The sequence below is a fragment of the Cynara cardunculus genome (assembly GCF_001531365.2).
Source record: "Cynara cardunculus var. scolymus isolate 2C chromosome LG 2, CcrdV1, whole genome shotgun sequence".
NCBI lineage: Eukaryota > Viridiplantae > Streptophyta > Magnoliopsida > Asterales > Asteraceae > Cynara > Cynara cardunculus.
Window position 1 is genome coordinate 49,252,836 of NC_037529.1, and position 19,872 is coordinate 49,272,707.

Genomic DNA, 19,872 nt, shown 5'->3' on the forward strand with positions numbered 1-19,872 from the left:
TCAAATTTTTATGATATCTTCAAATATATATTTTATTCAAAAATAAAAACATCATCACTTTCTTAAAATCACATAAAGTCATATTATAACATCGATTGAGATAAAGAATAAAATAAAATATTAAAATCACGATGTATCTCGTTGCATTGCGCGAGTACGCTTCTAGTATATATATATATATATATTATATTATATATATATATAACTCATAATATAAAAAGAGTTAGATTTGGAAAATTCAACTAACTCCGGACTCTTCTACATAGATCCACCAATGAGTACAAGTACTTCTCAAGTTTCACCTATTGAAAAAGAAATAGATACTTAAACGGAAAACAACGAGGTTACCTTAGCATACGTCAATCCTGATCATAATAGACCCGAAGGAATTTCATTATATTGCTTTTTTGACATATTACTAATAGTCGATTCATCGTCCGGTTTCTTACTTTTCCTTTTTGTTACCTTTATCTCTAGTTTCCCCGTTCTTTCTTACAAATGTTACAAACGAACGAATCTCTTTGGAGGATTATCATACCATCTTTTGCCCAACCTTGATATCTAAACTATGACGTCAAACACAAAAAAGGGTTAAGCTGCAGAGGTTCTTTGAATTCGTTAAAAATGTCCAAAAAAAGGTTTGATGATACTTGTCGTAAATTACGTACGCGATACCAACAGAATTGGAGCACACGTAAGGTGGGAATTTGTTTGATTTTGTAAACCAAAATCAACAAAGGTTCAATTTTTGGGAATTAATGGAATAAATAACACAATTGATTATAATTGTTTTTAGAAAAATAATATTTATAGTTAATTTTATTAAAAATGTTGTTACCGAATATATATACAGATATAATTGAAAAACCGCGATGCTCAGGTTTACAACTAATAAAATGCAATAACTAATTTACGAGTAAATTGACAAAATTAATTTATGGGGTGTTTGGGATTGCTTACTTGAAACAACTTATGTTTTTTTACAAAAACACTTATCAACTTATTATAAGTCATAAAAGTTTAACTTCTTCAAAAACTCCTTATTACCGATTTGACACATGTATAAGTTGTTTATCTAAACACTCAAAAGTGTATATTACCTGTGCCACACCGAAATAAGTCAATAAGTTGTTTTTATAAGCAATCCTAAACACCCCCTTAAATTCGTGTATATTTGTCATTTCATATATTTATTTGACTATAATTAAAATAATATTTGTTGAATGGGTTCAAATTTGAAATTTCTTAAAGAATCGTGGCTGATCTGAAAATATACGAAAAGTTGAGTGGCTTCCTAACGTAGACATTGACAGGAGATATTTGTATTCAAGTCCTTTGCATTTTAGCCGTTAAAATTGGTTGATAACAAAATCAATAACTGGTTCCTCTCCCCCCTTTCTCAGATTCTGCAAATCATGAGCAGCTGCTGTCTCTTCCACCATCAGAATCTTCTTTTTCCTTCACCAAATCTTCAACATGATATTCGCTATTTCAAAGTTGAATCTATCAGACAAGTCTCTGGTTGTTCAATTCGATTTCGAACCCTACCTAAATCATCATCCAGACAAAACCCCAGCACATCATCTCCACAACTCCCTGTTGAAAAACCCGGATTTGAATCCCGAATTGATTCCGAAGATGATGAGAATCTGGATTCTTATTTGCCTTCCGCTTCGACTTCATTCAACCCGTTCGTATCGTTCATTCAAGGTTTCAGGTAATATCTACTTGACATTCTTAACTTGTATCTGCGATTTTATCTTCTGACAGTTGTAGTGACAGAAGAGTCTATGTTTTACAAGAGTAGAGTTGGAGATGATGATACCTTGTTGATGGAAGTTTTATTATGACAAAATGCCTGTGTTTACTAAACACTGCTATCTGGGTGTGTAAATAGCAAGGGGTTGTTTGGTTGTTTTTCCATATTAAGTGGGTGTGTAAATAGCAAGGGGTTGTTTGGTTGTTTTTCCATATTAAGTCAAGTATGGATGCATGGGTATTGTTCAATGTCTGTTGTGCTGAATAAACTGTTTTTCAGAAATTTTTTTATCTTGAAGTGTACCCGGGAACAGTTAAGGCACTTTAAGTATTTTTTTCTATTTATTGATGTGTGATTTAGTTGTTTTGCTTTGTTTTTGGGTGCAGAGAGAAGCTTAAGTTCGATGAACTTGGAATGGAGATCATGTCAATTGCATTGCCAGCTGCATTAGCCCTTGCTGCTGATCCAATCACTTCACTTGTTGATACTGCATTTGTTGGTCATTTGGGTAAATAATAAACTTATTCTCATTATAATCTATGTGCCATTTAGTTTGAAACACAGGAATTTTGAATCCCAACAAGAAGTTAGCTGAAAGTGTCAACAATCTATCTTGGGAGGTGCTCCCCTATTGATTTCAGTTTTCAGCCCATGAGACTTATCTCATGTGACCCTCAAGTTAAAAGTTGGGAAAATCTCCGGTGGCCCCAGGGTAACTCGAATTGGGTAGCAAATCTAAGGCTTGACAAGATGAGCTACCCATAAGGGTTTTAGGCTCAACTTGTATTACCATTCTCATATATGCATGTGATGGGTTTGGTTGTTCATTGGTGTAGGCTCTGCTGAATTAGCTGCAGTTGGTGTTTCTATATCAATCTTTAACCTAGTGGCAAAATTGTTTAATATCCCTCTGCTCAATATCACAACCTCATTTGTCGCTGAAGAACAGGCAGTATTAGTCAAAGGTGATGATGATTCTACCATTATTCATAGCTACCTATTTCACAATTTTGCAGTTTGGACCACCTTGTTATATTATACATGATTAATCTAATGAAGGTTTTGCTTGATTTTTCTTTGTTCAGCTGGCATGGCTGACAATCAGAATAAGAAGTTTCTGCCATCAGTTTCAACTTCTTTGGCCCTGGCTGCTGCCTTTGGCATTGCAGAAACCATAGCACTTTCTCTTGGTTCTGGCTTCTTATTGAACACCATGGGTATACCTGTTGTACGTCTTTCGTAGCTATATATTCATTTAATGCGCAGTAACTACTTTACTTTCCCTTTCTTTCCTGAAACTTCATTTCTTTTGAAAGCAAGTGTCACATTCTAGTTATACTTTTAGTTCTTGCTAGTTCTACCTTTGGCGTCTCCATGATGGATTCTTGCCTGCAATTGCTAGTTTTCCCTGCCAGTTTATTATCACTTATCATATGGAATAGGATTTATAATAATTCCATGGTTTTTAGGCGGGGTGGTGGGTGGGAATGTTCTTGTTCAGTGCATGTAACTAGCTCAAGATGTATTATGGTGTTTGTAATTTTCCCTTCGAAAAGAGGACCTTTGAAGAGGCATGGATGGAGGAGCACTTTGACCCTTTCTGGTTTTCCACTTTGCCTAGAGAAGTAAGGCTCACTTGAATTCTTTGTCTACCCTTTACTTCTATTAAGGTATTTATGTTCTCATTTATAGCGCCAATCATTCATTCTTTCTTAACATCTTGAAGTTCAGAATCTAGTGTATTCATCCACTCCCAAACTAGTTTGAAAAAGAATTAAGTAACTGAAAAACTTACTATGGAAACCTTTAGTCATCTCTATATCCAAGATTCCTTCCTATTAAAAAATGCCTAGTTTCCTCGTCATTTTCTAGCTCGTTCTAACAAAAGGTATGCGGATCCTATCAACAAAGCTTTACAAATAAGTGTGAAACTTCATATGCTTCACACATCTCAAGGAGCTTAACTTTTTTCAAGTTACAATTACAGAGGATAGCCTGGATAAGAAAGGGGTACTATGGAGGTATGCCACTGCAATTTAGGATATGTATGGGCCAACAAGGACCTGTGTCAGGAAACCTTTGGGTCAGACAGAGATCTCCCGTGGAGATAGGGCTACACCAAGGTCTGTTCCTATACGCTGTAATTTTGGATGAGATTTGCCAAGGGATATGGAGGAGAGTCCCTTGGAGTATGTCATTCACGGACGATATTGTGTGGGTAGCGGAGTCGAAAATGGAGGTCAATGAGAGGTTGGAGTAGAGGCATGCGCATTAGCCCCTGTAAGACCGAATACATGATGTGCAATTTCAGCAGGGAGTGTATTGATGCAGGGGGTGGGGGTGGGGGTAGAAGTCAACACTAGAGGCAAAGGGTACCCCAAAAGGACAAGTTTAAGTACTTAAGCCCCATAATCCAAAAGGTGATAGAGGTAGATGATGACATAACACATTGCATAAAGATGGAGTAATTAAAATCGAGGGGCTGCCACTGGGGAGGGGGTTGTGTGACAAGAAAGTGATGCTAAAAATGAAGGGCAAATATCTACAAGGTAGTCATCAAACCAACTATGTTGTATAGGTTCGAGTGTTTGGCGGCAAAGAAGGTCCATGAGAGGAAGTTGGATGTTGCAAAATTGAGGATGCTTAGATGGACCTTTGGTCAGACCATGTTGAACAAGATACCGAACGGGGTCTTCAGAGTAGAGTCAGGAGTTGCACCTGGGGGTGTGTAGACCCGATCCAATTTAAACCAACCATTATAATCGGATGTCCAATCGTAATTGGATCAGATTGGATCCAAAATTTCAACATCCAACTTGGAGTGGTTGGTTCTTAGATGGAAGTTCAAAATCCAATAGAACTGAAATGATCCAATCTAATAACTATCCATATAAGGTGGTTTGGACACATTTCTAGGAGACATATGGCAGCTTCGTTGAGGGTGGTGGAAAACGTGACGGTCAATGGAGTGAGGAGGAGGGAGAACCTGGGTTGAGCAACTGATGAAGGATATAGCGGCCATAGAAATTTTCGAAGACAGTTCTCTAATAAGAGTGCTTGGAGGCCTAGGACGAAGGTAGCAGAGATGATGGTTTGTAGTTAGCATGGGTGGGAGGAAAGGAGCGGTGAGGTAGAACCATAGAAGGTAGGGGTGGCATACAGATTAATGGTATCCTTAGATTGAGGGTTGTGTAGCTTTGTTTCCTTGTACGAGCATTTGTTTTTGTCATGTATCATAAATGTTTGCTTCTAAGTAGCCTTGGTTCTTCTTTCCATTTTCCATATATCTTTCTCTCTGGTCTCATGGTCTTCTCTTTCATTTTTTTTCCAATTTATTCATATTTTATTGCTCACACTGTTCATAAACTGGAGGTCTTCATAGAAAAAACTCTACTCCTTGGGATAAAGGCCACTTACTCACCCCCCGAGAAGGGATATATTGGGGATTGTTTGGTTCGGTTTTAGCGAAGTTACAATTACACACATTTGTCTAACATATTCTTCTGATTGTTGTAAAACCACAAGAAACAACCTGTCTCCAAAGTGCAATATTTCATTGCAACTTGACAAAGGCTATGCTGTATCCTTTTTCCAGGATTCGCCCATGAGAATACCGGCAGAGCAGTTTACTTCGATAAAGGCGTTGGGTGCTCCAGCAATCGTATTAGCCTTGGCTGCACAAGGAACTTTTCGTGGCTTTAAGGACACTAAGACCCCTTTATATGCCATTGGCAAGTATTATTAGTCCTTCCTAGCATCTGCAACCATATTACTCTGTTTTTATGCATTAATAACTCCTAACATTTTACAGCTGCTGGAAACTTGCTAAATGTGATACTGGATCTAATATTGATTTTCTTTTCTGGACTTGGCGTTGGTGGTGCTGCAATTGCGACGGTAATTTCTGAGTACGTCATGCTGTGCTCATTCTTTTTCTAGTTTAACTGTAAAAAGCTGTTAAAAGTTATTTAATTTTCTCAATATCAAGTCTGAACTTGCTTGCAGATATCTGATTGCTTTCATCCTGCTATGGAAGTTGAATGAAGAAGTTGTACTAGTCACTCCAAATGTAGATGGTGAAAAAGTTGGAAGATATTTAAAATCTGGTATGTTTCCTTAAGCAACTGATATGTGAATCTGTAGTGACAATCATGAGTATTTTTTAAGATTTTTTTTCAGGTGGGCTTCTAATGTGTAGAAGCTTGGCTGTACTTGTTACCATGACTCTATCTACATCGATGGCAGCAAGAGAAGGCCCTGTGGCTATGGCTGGTCACCAGATATGCTTAGAAGTTTGGTTGGCTCTGTCTTTGCTCACTGATGCTTTAGCACTTGCAGGCCAGGTAACTTGGATTCAAGCATGTATATTTTTCAGTTCTTTTGTTTGGTCACAATTAGTGCTAACATTCATATTGTAAAGAGTTGGTATCTCTCATCCGGATGTGGGACTTGTCCTTTACCTCTGAGCTGAGAGAGTGCATGCCGTGTAGGAGGAATATGTAGGTGATCAGGAGATCTGCATAGATACTTTTATGAAATGGAGAATCAAAGATTATACTTGGAAGTTGATGTTAAGTTCAATGATGGAAATTCATTTCATATTCTTTTACAGGCTATTCTTGCTAGTAGTTACTCGCAAAAGAACTACAGTCAAGCACGCAGAGTAATATACAGATGTCTGCAGGTTAGGGATATACTTTCATAACTTGGCTTAAATTTTTTTGGCAAGAAAATTATCACCATTGATCCAGCTTTCTCTTTTGGGTAATGATCAGATTGGCTTAACAGCAGGAGTTGGCCTGACTTTTATCTTGGTCTTTGGATTCGGACAACTATCTTGGTTGTTCAGCACAGACTCGGAAGTCCTAAAAATTGCAAGGTCTGGTACCTTGGTAAGGAACTTGTACTTGCTTTAGACCCTATTTCTGTATAGTAGATCATTACAAATGGGATGCTGTCTTACAAGTGGTTTCTTGATGTAGTTTGTAGCTGCATCTCAACCAATGAATGCTATTGCTTTTGTTCTTGACGGGCTCTACTATGGAGTTTCAGATTTCAAATACGCTTCATATTCCATGGTACTTTGCTATTTCTGTACCTTTCATCATCATAATATGTGAAGTAGATTCTGATATATACTATATATCTTGAAGGTGGCGATTGGAGTAGTAGCTTCAGCATTCTTTCTTGTTATTGTTCCTGAATTCGGTCTTCCTGGGGTTTGGACTGGACTGTTTCTATTTATGACAATGAGAGTAGTGGCTGGATTCTGGAGGTAAACACGATTCCAAATGTCAAAAAGACTATGTATGGAATTGATGTTTTATTTGTGTACTTACTTTTCCCAGGTTAGGAACAAAGGAAGGACCATGGAAACTTGTTTACTCTGAAACTGACCAAGAAAGCTGATGCTAAAATCTTCATATGAAGTGATGATTTATGTTGCCATAAATGTTTTACTATCTCACAAACAAATCATATGAAGCAATTCAAGCCTACAACAATTGGTTTGAGATTGGGGTTTTTAGAAACCCAATCTATTGAAGGAAGCGGCCATGCAGGAACACAAGGGGGACCTTAAAAGAACACAAGTGGAGGAAGGATATGCACCCATTTGAGAGAACCTGGGTCGATATTTAAACAAACCTCTGTGATTTATAACTACAACTACAAGAGTAAAGAAGGTACTTACTTGAAATGAAACTTTTTTTTGTTAATTGTATACAGTTTAAAGTTTAGATGCTGTATCATAACTTGATCATCCATGAATAATGTCATTTTTCTTATCATCTTGTTTGTTTCTTCATTATTAATCTTGGTTATATTGGCAATTGCCTGTTAAGTCGAAACCAAAAGAGCTGTCAGGGGACATGTAAAAAGACTTGGACATAAACTATCATCACTTGGTCATGAACAGAATCCAGCAACCTCAAAATGCTTATAAACTTGCAATTCAGAACCAAGAACGAGAAACGGTTTCCCTCTGATGACAGTAAATGGCTTCAAATCATATAGAAAACCTACACAGAAGAAACTTGTTGACGATTTAGAGGCACACCAGAAAAGTATACACAGCACGAATCCTGGTTTTTGCCAACTAAAACAACAGCAGGTTTTTCAAAAACTAGTTGAATTTTACGAGACCAACTTCCAGTTTTCGACTCAATAATTTCTCGCTTCACAAACCTGAAACAAAAATTGAATTTAGAAACAAAAATTAGAAAGAAGATCTGCAGAAGGTTGAGGAAAATGTTTTTGTATGCACAAAAGTAATCCAATCATCTAAAGAACCTTAAAAGGGAGAACGGGTGCATGAACATTCCTTGGATATACATATGAGCATTAACAGTTTGATGAGAAATGTTATTCCATTGATACAAACTATCCAAAAGGTTGCCTTCTATTTGAGAAAATCAATTGAAGATTACAAGCAAAGAAAAATCAATCAGTCACAACCAAAACGTCGTTTAGACGGCTGATTAAGCTGGAAGTGATGGAGACACTTATGCAGGTGGCTGCTTAGGTGATCTAAGCGGGAATTTTAGAATGCTAATGACAGATGCTTCTTTTCCTCGTATATTTGCAAAGAGATAACATTGATGACTCAAACCACAACCTTCTTGTGCCAGAAAGAGAAATCTTATCAGTTACTATGTACGAATAATTCATGGCAATATTGATCCCATGGTATAAAAGTTAAAAGTTCATTTAGCTTCACCAGTTTTGTTTTTCATTTCCTTTTTACACTGAAATCCTACAGGCCCACAGACTAGAGACAAGTCAAGAAAATGATGTAACCTGAAATACCATAAATTACCTAGAAATCTGGTATGAAAAGTAGTATCACATATTTACTTCCCATTTCAAGCAGTCCAAAAGCCATGAAGCAACAGATTACGTACTTTTGTAGAACTACGAGACATTGAAACTTTCATATGCCTGTTTTGACTTATACAATCATATAGAAATAAGTAAGAAACAATACACCTACTTTTGGATGCAAGTCGCTGGATGTGCAGAAAAAAAATGCATGCAAGATGCTAAAAAACAGCAAAGAAGAATTTTATATCCATGGTAATCATACAAAATTCCATATACCCATAAAAGTAACTAAAACTATATGCAGGGGGAGAACTTCTAAACCGGCAACAATTGATAGAGTGACAGAATTATGACGAATAGAATGTTTTGACAAAAAGGTAGTCTTTCTCACTAGTGAAGATAATGTAGAACTAAATTCGGCAGCTTTCAAGTTTATAAGCCTTGTATCCAGGGGATCAGGTGCTTTAGGAATGTGACAAGTGTGGTGTTGACCTTACCCAAGTTTTTTTTACCATGAATACATGGGATATGAGATTGGGACATTGAAGTGACACTTTGATCTTCTGTCAGAAGAAACATGAAATTCACAATTTATAAGAATCATTACTAAGGCTAAATCTGAAATGTAAGTTGCTTTATGGTAACCATGGGTGTCCAGGCTAGCTTGTGCTCACATCAACTAATCCCATGGGGCCCTAGATGACAGCAAAGAAAAATCCTCAATGGCCCTAGGAAGACTCAAACTGGCGACCTATGGGGAGAAGCGGCCCCAAGGTCTAGCCTCTTTTTGCCAGTTTTTGCCTACAAGAGAGAAAGGAAGCAAGACGAGACAAAAAATCATTATAAATCTATAGTTTGGACTAAAATAAACACATCAAGTAAAAAGAAGAACAAGACTTGAGCTTAAATTGTGTCTAATTTATCCACATACATGTATAGAAACACACACACACACACATATATATATATAATTTATGTAACATAATAAAAAGAATCACTGATTCGGTTTTAGACTTGTATATTTTACAAATGGGGGGAGAAAATTCATTCTAGTTGATAGTTTTCTGATTTAAAGTCAAATTGATTTATTTTGAATGATTCAGTCATTGTGATTTGATGTAATCTAAGGTGCACTTATAGATCTGTCCTGCTATCTCTATCTCAATATTTCTCTTCACTGATTAAGACCTATGCTACCACTAGGTTATCCAAAGGCATAATGTGATACACTCCCCTCGGCTAACCTTTTGTTTAAATATCATACATCTTCCTTTACTAATTTAAATTTCAGAGATCATAAAACATTCATGGTCCCTCTACAGTAGCTATATCTCAATCATCTTGGGCATGAACCTAGTTTATTACAAGACTTCTTAAATCTCGGTAATATTGGCTTTTAATCATAAGACAACAGCATCATTCAAACACTAATTTGTGGGATATAGAGAACAAGAGTAACAGATCAATCACATACATAACTAAGATGAGGATTAAGCATAGATAATTGCACCAAGAGCCTCGACATGCACAACCTAAAACATGAGCATGATCTCATTCCAAGTATAGTTGCAAAAATGCTGTAGGCATCTAACATGGGTGTCAACCATTGAAGGACAATTGTAATGTCCAACCAAAAAGAAATTAACATAGAAAGACATCAGATACACCCAACAGAGGTGCAAGAAGGCGAAAAGAACATTCAAATTGACAAAAAAGATAATAGCCAACAAAGTACTTTTTGTTGCCATTTCTGTCAATTGGATGGCCATTTTTTTAACCAGGTATTTACTTTTAAAGCATTTTCGTTGTTGCCATTCTTCAACACTAGGAGCATTCTGTAGCCACTTTTAACCAACTCGAGCGCCTTTAAGCCATTTTTCAACTATCTTTTGTTGCCAACTAGAGTGTCTTGATAACCTCTCAACCAATTGGAGCGTTTCTAAGCTGTCTCAACCATTCTTATTTACCATTGCCAACTGAAGTCTTTTAGCCATTTTTATTTCTTAACCAATGGACTTTAAGCCATTTTCAACCATTTTTTGTTGCCAACTTCCCTAACAGGAGCATATTTAACCAAATAGAGTGTTTTAAGCCATCCTCAACCATTTTTAGTTGCCATTTTCTGCCAACAGGGCTATTCTTTTTACCCATTATGAACCAACCAGACTGTTTTTAAGCCATTTGCAACCAACTAGAGTGTTTTTAAGTATGTGTGTTGTCTAGAACAGATGACAATGGTTGAAACCATTCCCTTTCTCAAACGCCATCCATCTCACTAGAGTAGATTCCATTTCTAAATAAATCAAGGAAAGTACTTAAAACTTTTACCTCAAGGAGCAAAACAGAACACATGAACGTCATTCAAATCCTGCCACTTTGTACCTCAACTTCATATTATGATTTTCCTGTAAATTATTATAGAAAAAACACCACCATTAACCAAGCAAAACAAACCCTTAATTATGAAAAACAATCATTTATTAACAATATTACCAAATCCTAAAACAATTGAACACCCACACTACCTGTTCAAGAACCCTAGCAGACGATTGTTCAACAAGCTTAGCCAGTCCATTCAATTTCTTGATCATATTATTATACAACTCCTCCAATTCAGCAGTGTAATTAGCTGCCTCTGAACCCATTAAAATTTTCAATCTCCCAATTTTGAACCCTTCATCACATAATGTTCCAAACTTTTCCTTCTCCTTTTCACCCTCATCTTCAACCATAGACTCACAATTTAAACCCTTCACCTGGAATGGCAGATCGGGAAACGGAGAGTTGGGTGTGAAGTTACCGTAATGACCTCGGAAAGCTGGACCCAAATTCACCACATCTAGGGTTTTGGGGTCAAAGGAATCAGTTGACGATTGAAACTGAAAAGCTTTGTATTCATGGGTGTGGATTAATTGGTCCTGGAACGGCGTCGTTAGGAGGAAGAAAATGCAAGGGGGGAAAGTGTGAGATTCATGAGAGTTTTGGACTTGGGAAGAGAACTGGATACTGGATGCGAGAGCAGAGGTGACGGAGCTTTCTCTCATGGATGGCCGGAGGTGGGTTTTACGGCGGCCGGAGAACCAGCCGATGAGGCGATCGTCGGAAGATGAGGTGGAGAGAAGGTTGTTGAGTGCTGGTGTGTCGAGTTGGCCGGAAGCGGAGTAGAATGTGGAGGTAGAGGTGAAGGAAAAGAAAGAGGTGACAGTTGCGATGAGAGTTGGTTGATCGGAGGTGGTAGCGGCGGAAGAATCGTCGGAGAGAGTTAAGGGGGTGATGTGGCTTACACGGCCGAAGAGTAGGCCGTCGACATCGCCGGCAGCGGAGGAAACACGTTGGATCAAGGAGGCAAGGGTTGGGCCGGAGATTTGAATCTTGTGTAAGGAGATGGCATCCATGGTTGAGTCTGTGTCTGTGTCTGTGTCTGTGAGAGGGAGGGAGTCGAAAGAAATGGGATAATGAGTGACGATAGACTTTCCAAGATTGACATGTTTTCCCCCTCAGGTTTTTAACTTATGCAACTATCATCCTCTTCTTTCCAGAATATGAAATTCAATCCACAACAAATTGGACCAATCATGTTTCTTCCATAGAACTATGTATCTTGGATATGTTTGGTTGATAGTAATATACTACATAATTTGTTTTTGTGTTTTACCAATATGTTTGGACTCTTGCCTCTTGCACTTTGGATTCACTTGAGACATGCAACCTCCACCAACCCACATGATATGATACTACATAATAAGATACTACAAGCACAAATAAAATGATCAATTTATTTTTATTAACGATGGCAGATCTCTCGACCCATACACTAGTTGTCTGTAGGTGAAGCTAGCCGGGAATCCGATTACAATCTATTTAGGTTATTGACTATTGATTGTACACTAGTAAACTAGTGTGGAGTAAAGCTGTGTTTTGTACATGGGACATGACATAACAGGACAAAACTCAATGTTCCACATTTGGTGTGACATGGAACAGGACAAGAACTCACTGTCCCACGTTTAGTGCGACATAGGAAAAGAACAAGAGTTGGGACAAGGTGGGATATCGTAGGCCAAAAAAGGTTTTTCTTGTTCCACGAAAATAGGTGGATTAAGATAGGACAAGAATGAAACAGAAACTAAAATATTACTAATTAAACATCGTTTGATTATATAACAATAACATGATATTTGTTTTAGTGGTCATCATCGCTAGTTGCAGCTGCTGCCACGACCACTACCCACTATCATACCTACCTCCACAATGTAGGCCACAACTATATCCTCCACCACTATCCCACCATCTTCACGTCCTCCACAACCATAATCGTCCATCAATTACCAATGCTTCTACCTCCATAACCATTACTGTTGCAACAATCTTCACCGTACCTTCACCAATTGATAAAGATCTTCCAAACCAAATAAACATAATTTTTCCTTTGTATGAATCGGGTTTTTTCAAACTACTATCAATTGTATAAAAAATCCATTCAAATTTGGTATTATTTTTTATTTATGTATATGAAAATTGTGTAAAAATGTTTATAAATTAAATTATTTACTTTATTTGTGTTAATTATAACTATTATATGATGTATAAAATCATAAAACAACTTTTGAGGACAACTTGTCTAGTTTTGTTCTGTCCAGTCCTAGTCATACCAAATACCAGACAAACACTTATTCTATACAGTCCTGTTCCATCTAGTGTCACCCTCTTGTCTTGTCCAGTTCTGTCATATCCAATCATGTTTGCATACCAAACGCTTTCTAATAGTGAATTGTATACTGTGATCAATGAAAGATGTCTATGAACTTCCCCTATCTAGGGTTGTAGGCATAAGCGCTTATGCCCCTCCTTCCGAAGGGGATAGAGTGTTTCCAACAATTATGTTAAAATAGAGATTTTGATAGTTTTAGAGTATTTTTTTTTGCTCTAACGGTTATGCTATAATGTGTGATAAAATAGAGAAATTAAGAGAGAGAATGTGGAAATCCCCAAAACCTTGAGAAATCATTAAAACCCAATATTTAATAGAGAAAAATAATATGTTAATCGTTCTCGTCAATAAGAGGTACTGGAATTAATTTTTTTAGGAGAAAGAGATAATATTTTATTAAATGTATTGTTTATTTTAGTAATATAAATTAATGTTACAATCTCTAAAATAGAGTAGATGTTGGAGTTTGATGTAATTCTTTTTTAGAGATTTTGACTTTTGATACTTTATTTGTTGGAGGAAGGTTCCGTGTTCTAGGCCCCCTGTTAGCCTCAACCACTGAGTGAGTAAAAAAATGTCAACTTCCATTGGTGTCCTCGAAGGTAGGTTATGTGTGAGGCTGATTGAGGTTGCCGGTAATCAACTTTTTTGTCGAAATATAACATAGTTGTTGGACATACTCTAATAACTTTTATAGATGTCTATGAAAACTAGATTAGAACATGACTATAATAAGTGTTACACTTGTTTATGAACATCAAGAAATAGATTATACCTGCCCATAAATTAATTATTCGGGTATATCCAACATATCCTTGTCTCATTAGGAATCAAAGTTCAAATCTTGCAAGACACCTTTTATGTTACCACTTCAATCTTTTAGAAAAATGTTTCTAAATTCGGTTATAGGAGTTAAATGGTACATGATTTAGGATCTATTTTTCAAAGGTTTAGCATATATGTGCTTAACGATAATAGTTATCACATTCACTTATCTTGTTGAGTAAATTTCGTAACCATCAAAATAGATTGTTGGTATTTGATAAACATTTACTGAGTAAGATTATTTGTCCTTACTGTATTCGTAACGAGTAAAAGATTTTTACCACTTGTCATTCCCACCTGCTATGACGAGTAACACCCGATAAACCCTTAACCAATAAGCATTTAGTAAACGAGCGCCTATGATTTTGAACCCTATAAATAACAAAAGCTACATGTAATCTTTAGGTTTGGATGGCAAATTTGAATCTCTTTGTATTAGAGTAATTTAGTTGGTGTTTTGGTTTGGTATTAAAAAAAATTAATATAATTCCATACTAAAATAAGTTTTTGGAATTAAAAGAGAAGTTTTTATTAAAATTAATTCTCCAATTTATTAAAATAAGTAATTTGGAATTATTTTCACCACAAAATCACCTTGAAACTAGAAAAGAAACCCACCCATGTTTTCCCATCTCCATTTTCATTGGCTTCCTACCTTAGGCTCTTTCTTCGCAAAACATTTAATCATGGACTCCCCATCGCCGGCGGTCCTCCCCGTCTCTAACTCAAAAACAGGTGGCGCCGATGAATCTCAGCCCCCCGTCGCCACCCCTGCTTTCCGATCATTCATCAATCACATTACCGGAACTGTTCGCTCCGGCCTCTCAGAACGTCGTGCATGGTCCGAACTCGTTGACCGTACCGCCTTCTCAAAACCTGAATCCATCTCCGACGCCACAACACGGATCCGCAAGAACTATGCCTACTTCCGCATCAACTACTTCACCGTCGTGGCCGCCGTCATCGGCGTTTCTCTCCTTACAAATCCCTTCTCTCTCATCACCCTCCTTGGCCTCCTCGCCGCCTGGCTCTTCCTCTACCTCTTCCGCCCCACCGAACCACCGTTGGTGATTCTCGGCCGTACGTTTTCCGAGCGTGAAACCCTAGGCCTGTTGATCGTTTTGAGCATCATCGTGGTGTTCTTAACCAGCGTTGGATCGATCCTGATATCAGCATTGCTTGTTGGAATGGGTATCGTGTGTACTCATGGTGCATTCAGGGCTCCCGAGGATCTGTTTCTTGATGAACAAGACCCTAGTGGCTCCACAGGATTTCTATCGTTACTGGGCGGCGCCGCCTCCACTGCCGCAGCCTCAGCCGCTCCGATGATCGCTCCAACTCGTGCTTGATCTTGGATATAGATAAAGTATATAATAAATGGTATGAAAAATTGGAAATCCATTCATTGTTGATTAGAATGATTCATATTCATGTAACCTTTGATGCATCAATACACCCACAATGTAACACCAACATTTCAATCTTTTTTTAAAATATCATGAAACTGAATTCGAATATTTATATAAAATCATGTTTTTTTGGGGATCTTCCCACAAATGCATTTAAAGTTCCTGCGAATGCCAACTTCAGTTTATAAGGTGGAGCCATTCCATCCAAAGAAAGAACCCTGCAAACACACATATCACCAATCCATAAAATGCCCGAAAACACTCATCTTACTGTCAAAAAGCAATACATTATTCATATAATGATACAAATACAATTTTAATAAAATTGTACTCCCTCCAGTCTCGAAATAAATGCAACAAATTTCTTTTATCCCACCATTTTCCTTTCTTTAGATGACCATATGAAGGAGTGAAACTTTATCACCCACCCATTAACACAAATGTGACATTCTGTTGTAAACATAACCACTTTGCGCATTTCTAGTTGTACAATAATATTGTTAATTCAACTACAAAAGGGATTAGCTCACTCGCAACCCTTGGGATGATAAGAAGGATAGATTACAATCTTACCCCCGTTGGGTGCAAAATCCTTGTGGCAACACCAACCTCCCATAGGGTGATCGGGTATTGGTTCTAGGACACGATGGTGGTAAACCTACACCACATGGATTAGTGGTGCTTTCAGGTTGCAGATACCACTTCTGCTGATTTTGATTTTGATTGTAGTCCATAATGTTTCTCTATCTTATCATTCTGAAGGAGCGTTTTAGATTTTTGGCTAATAACATTAAGCACTTAAAATCCTTAAAAGTATCTTGTCAAATGTTGCATTTATTTGTTGCAACTGAGGGAGTATATGAAAAGCTTGTAAATCTTTTCTTTGATTCTAAAATAGTGAAGGGTGATTTACATGATCTAGGACTGGTGTAAAGCATGCAGACACTGTGCATTTTCTTGACTTTGATGAGCCTAAATACACAGGAAATTGAAATGAGAAGACACAAGTGCAAGACAAAGAAAGACATATCTTGAGAATATTGAGAATCACTTGCCTTGGTGTCGTAGAATTTCAGGAAGAATCGCGACTTGGGAACAGATAGCTTGGTCTCAAGAATTTCCGCAATCTCAGCACTTAACTTTTTGTTCACATCAGCATTAAGCCCCCCAATCGACACCAACTCACCATAGGCAGCTGGCTCCTCAGTACCTCCAAAAGCAATGGGTATAGAACCTTTCAACACAATCATCACATACTGTGCAACACAAAACCACAAGATCAGAGGCAGCATAAATGATTATCAAGTAATTGAATCATGTCATGCATACATTCACAGGCTCATTTAGTACTTAAATATGAAGACATGTTCCAAACTCATGAGAACATAAGCTTACCGTATCACGTATTAAACTATATGTTCCATAACCATTGTTAAAACCATAGAAATTTACTTTAAACATCCAGAAGTACAATTGGTCTCTTCTTTAGCACTCTTTAGAAATGGAGGGTTGGGGGTTAACAATTTTCCATATACATTTCATCAAAAACTCAAGTGTAAATGATGTTTAAGCCAAGGCAAAACAGATGACAGGATGACTGTACTTTCACATATTTTCAATTACATACTTAAACAAATAGATTTATCAATCACATGCTTCATTTTTCGAAATCATATAGCAATGCCATCATTATCATCTAATCATAACCACATAAACTAACATTAATGGTAAATTTCGGACAAGAAGATGAGGTAAAGACCAACTTGATGGAAGGAATATTGACATCTTAACGATAATTGATGATTTACGTCATCTAGTTGATAAAAGTTGGGCGTAAATGAGCAATTGACAATTATTTGTATAAGCATGTAATTGATAATCCTTGTTCAAGCAAGACATCTTGTTAATGAAGTTCCATAACGCGTTCCTTCTACGCGATGTCCCCAATCGGTGTATAAGATTTCATTTTCTTGGACTTGGAGTGCAATAATTTTACGCGATTGACATTCGATCGTAAAACGTGAAGATAAAATTTAGTGACAAGTCTCCAATCGAGAATACCATAAGTTTACTCAAAGTGACGTTGAACTTTGAATCTGCACTAGTAAACCCTAAAAATCAGAATTTTCATCGAATCAAACTTAGCGTGAATTTACAAAAAATCAAGTTCAGCGTGAATCGATACACATGGACTGATAAACCTAACAACTTATTAATACATATCGAGCACACACACACAAAGACAGAGAAAGAGAAAATTATACAGCTTCTGGTTTTCCGATGAGTTTGGCGACGGTGGAGGTGGCTTCGGAGAGGATGGAGGACGTGTCAATGGCGTCCAAGTTGACGTTGGTTGACAGATTCAGGCACGGCATCTTGGACAACACACTAACAATTGGCTGCCTTCACACAGTAAAACAAAACCCTCCAAACACACCCACCCACCCACCTCACCTAACCTAACCTTAAACTTGGCCATATTTTTGAATTTGGCCACTAATCTTTTAGTTAATTTCAATTTAGTCACTAATATTTTAATTGTTGTAAATCTGACCACTGAAGTTGTCAAAATTTGATAATTTTAGTAGTCTTATCACAATTTTAGTACAAGTTGTTAAATCTGGCATTATTTTTCATCAAAACCTTTCACAGTTTGTTTGGAAGGGAGGATTTGTTTACATGGCTATTATCAATCTTATTTTATACTTAATATTATTAACCTTTTTATTTTTATAATACATAAATGACACCGACTTTATCCATAAAAAATTTATATTAAAATTTTGGTTATACAAATTAATCTACTTTTAAACTTAGGGGTCTTTTACCAAACACGTACCTGATAAGTACTTACCGATAAAATTTAACGTTATTATTTACCTACCGGGTAAGATTTTAGTCCACCAAAATGACATCGTATACAACAATTTATCCAATAAACGCTTACCGTGGTAAGAGTCGTTGCCATCACTTACCAGGTAAGATTTTTGGTCCTTATCTCGTTCTTACCGGGTAAGATTCTTGGTCCTTACCATATTCATCCGGTGAGGTAATGTTATTTGGTAAACGCTTACTTGGGTAAACATTAGGTAAATGGCCCCTTATATCCCAAAACTTTAGTAGTAGAAGGATTGAAACCAATTGCACAATCCAAATGGATTTATCACAACCTAGAGCATATACAAGAACAAATTTAAGTTCATAAAGTAAATTTATCTCTTTCATTAAAAAAATCGAACAATTGGATCGTAAATGATATGGTGTAATTGAACAATTTGGTGTGGTTCTTGGATAACATGGCTCAGATCTTGGATCCATAAATCAAACCTGTTTAATCGATGGTAACCTTTGATTGAATATTACTGATCAAGTTTCTTGAATTAGTTGTTCTGGTTTTAGATATGTCGATAACAAAGTGCGTATGTTTAAATCGTTTAAAAACTAACAGAAAATAAGTTGCCTTAGGAAAAAAACCTCAAAGAATTTTTATTTGTTAATTATCTTTTTTTTTTTAAAAAAAAAATGTTAATTTGGTCAAAGAAAGACAACTTTACCATGTCAAAAGACATGGTCTAGAGACATTTCATAAATGCATACATTTATTAGCTGCCAAAAATTTAGTTTAGATTTTGGTCAAATCAACGGTCATAAATGTTGTCTTAGAATCATTTGGTCCTAGGTTTTTGTTCTCTTATGCATTTGATTGTTATTACATAATAAACCTCTTACTTATACAATTTATTTTGACTATTTTTGTTAACAATAACAAAAAAAATAGTCATTTCATCTTTCGTTTCTATTTATAAATTTTATAATCAAGTTTTTTTTTGTTTGAAATATATATGTTTCCAATCTTGACTAACTTAACCTGTTTGTCCTTAATCGATAATAGATTTAACAGATCAGGGTAGATTTTGTCATTAATGAAAAGTCAAGCTGCTTGGAAAGAAGGAGGACTACGCCTCACTTTTAAGAAAAGCTAAAGGGTGGCGGAGCTATTTCTACATTCTCCAAGGGGCAAAGTTGTTAAAAGCAAATTTATATATAAACGGTTTAACTCTTTATTAGTCGTATCACAATCTCATTTTTCTCACATTGAAATCATTCTTTGAGCTCTTGGTTAAGATTTCTCATTCTTTCGTTATTTGTTTCACATACAGTTGTATAATCGTTTGTTTTGTTCTAAACCTAAATCTTGTTTATTGTATTCTTGTATTTCTTATTTGTTTGAATAATAGCATCGAATGATTCTTTGAACAATATTAGTTTTATCATGGTATCGGAGCACTCAGATACACTCTCTTTTTGATTTCTTCTATCCTTATGATATATGGTTCAAATAAAGG

The 19,872-nt window shown here is 36.5% G+C and overlaps 4 protein-coding genes across 7 annotated transcripts; 2 read left to right on the forward strand and 2 right to left on the reverse strand.

Moving 5' to 3' along the window:
* The first annotated feature begins 1,378 nt into the window (after positions 1–1,378).
* LOC112506425 (protein DETOXIFICATION 44, chloroplastic) lies at positions 1,379–7,551 on the forward strand. 2 transcript variants are annotated; one of them, XM_025110450.1, is made up of 13 exons: positions 1,379–1,717; positions 2,146–2,267; positions 2,596–2,724; positions 2,845–2,987; positions 5,355–5,490; positions 5,571–5,667; positions 5,765–5,865; positions 5,939–6,102; positions 6,372–6,443; positions 6,535–6,651; positions 6,742–6,837; positions 6,913–7,034; positions 7,108–7,551. In XM_025110450.1, exons 1-13 carry the CDS (start codon positions 1,416–1,418, stop codon positions 7,166–7,168), a joined length of 1,662 nt encoding a protein of 553 aa, XP_024966218.1. In that variant the 5' UTR covers positions 1,379–1,415; the 3' UTR covers positions 7,169–7,551. The 2 variants fall into 2 exon arrangements, with proteins under 2 accessions (XP_024966218.1, XP_024966219.1); XM_025110451.1 differs by having other exon boundaries at positions 6,005–6,102.
* A 132-nt stretch (positions 7,552–7,683) lies between these two features.
* Positions 7,684–11,987, reverse strand: LOC112506426 (BRCA1-A complex subunit Abraxas 1). Of its 2 annotated transcripts, none has more exons than XM_025110452.1 (3): positions 11,107–11,987; positions 10,910–10,986; positions 7,684–7,945 (listed from the first exon to the last, which is right to left on the reverse strand). In XM_025110452.1, exons 1-2 carry the CDS (start codon positions 11,974–11,976, stop codon positions 10,939–10,941), a joined length of 918 nt encoding a protein of 305 aa, XP_024966220.1. In that variant the 5' UTR covers positions 11,977–11,987; the 3' UTR covers positions 7,684–7,945; positions 10,910–10,938. The 2 variants fall into 2 exon arrangements, with proteins under 2 accessions (XP_024966220.1, XP_024966221.1); XM_025110453.1 differs by lacking the exon at positions 7,684–7,945 and adding an exon at positions 8,300–8,375.
* Positions 11,988–14,706: 2,719 nt separating this feature from the next.
* LOC112506794 (PRA1 family protein B4-like) lies at positions 14,707–15,479 on the forward strand. Its single transcript, XM_025111069.1, has one exon. The coding sequence runs from the start codon at positions 14,738–14,740 to the stop codon at positions 15,464–15,466; it is 729 nt and encodes a 242-aa protein (XP_024966837.1). The 5' UTR covers positions 14,707–14,737; the 3' UTR covers positions 15,467–15,479.
* A 43-nt stretch (positions 15,480–15,522) lies between these two features.
* LOC112506795 (macrophage migration inhibitory factor homolog) lies at positions 15,523–17,967 on the reverse strand. Of its 2 annotated transcripts, XM_025111070.1 has the most exons (4): positions 17,791–17,967; positions 16,582–16,782; positions 16,440–16,498; positions 15,528–15,744 (listed from the first exon to the last, which is right to left on the reverse strand). In XM_025111070.1, exons 1-3 carry the CDS (start codon positions 17,899–17,901, stop codon positions 16,445–16,447), a joined length of 366 nt encoding a protein of 121 aa, XP_024966838.1. In that variant the 5' UTR covers positions 17,902–17,967; the 3' UTR covers positions 15,528–15,744; positions 16,440–16,444. The 2 variants fall into 2 exon arrangements, with proteins under 2 accessions (XP_024966839.1, XP_024966838.1); XM_025111071.1 differs by lacking the exon at positions 16,440–16,498 and having other exon boundaries at positions 15,523–15,744.
* Positions 17,968–19,872: the final 1,905 nt, after the last annotated feature.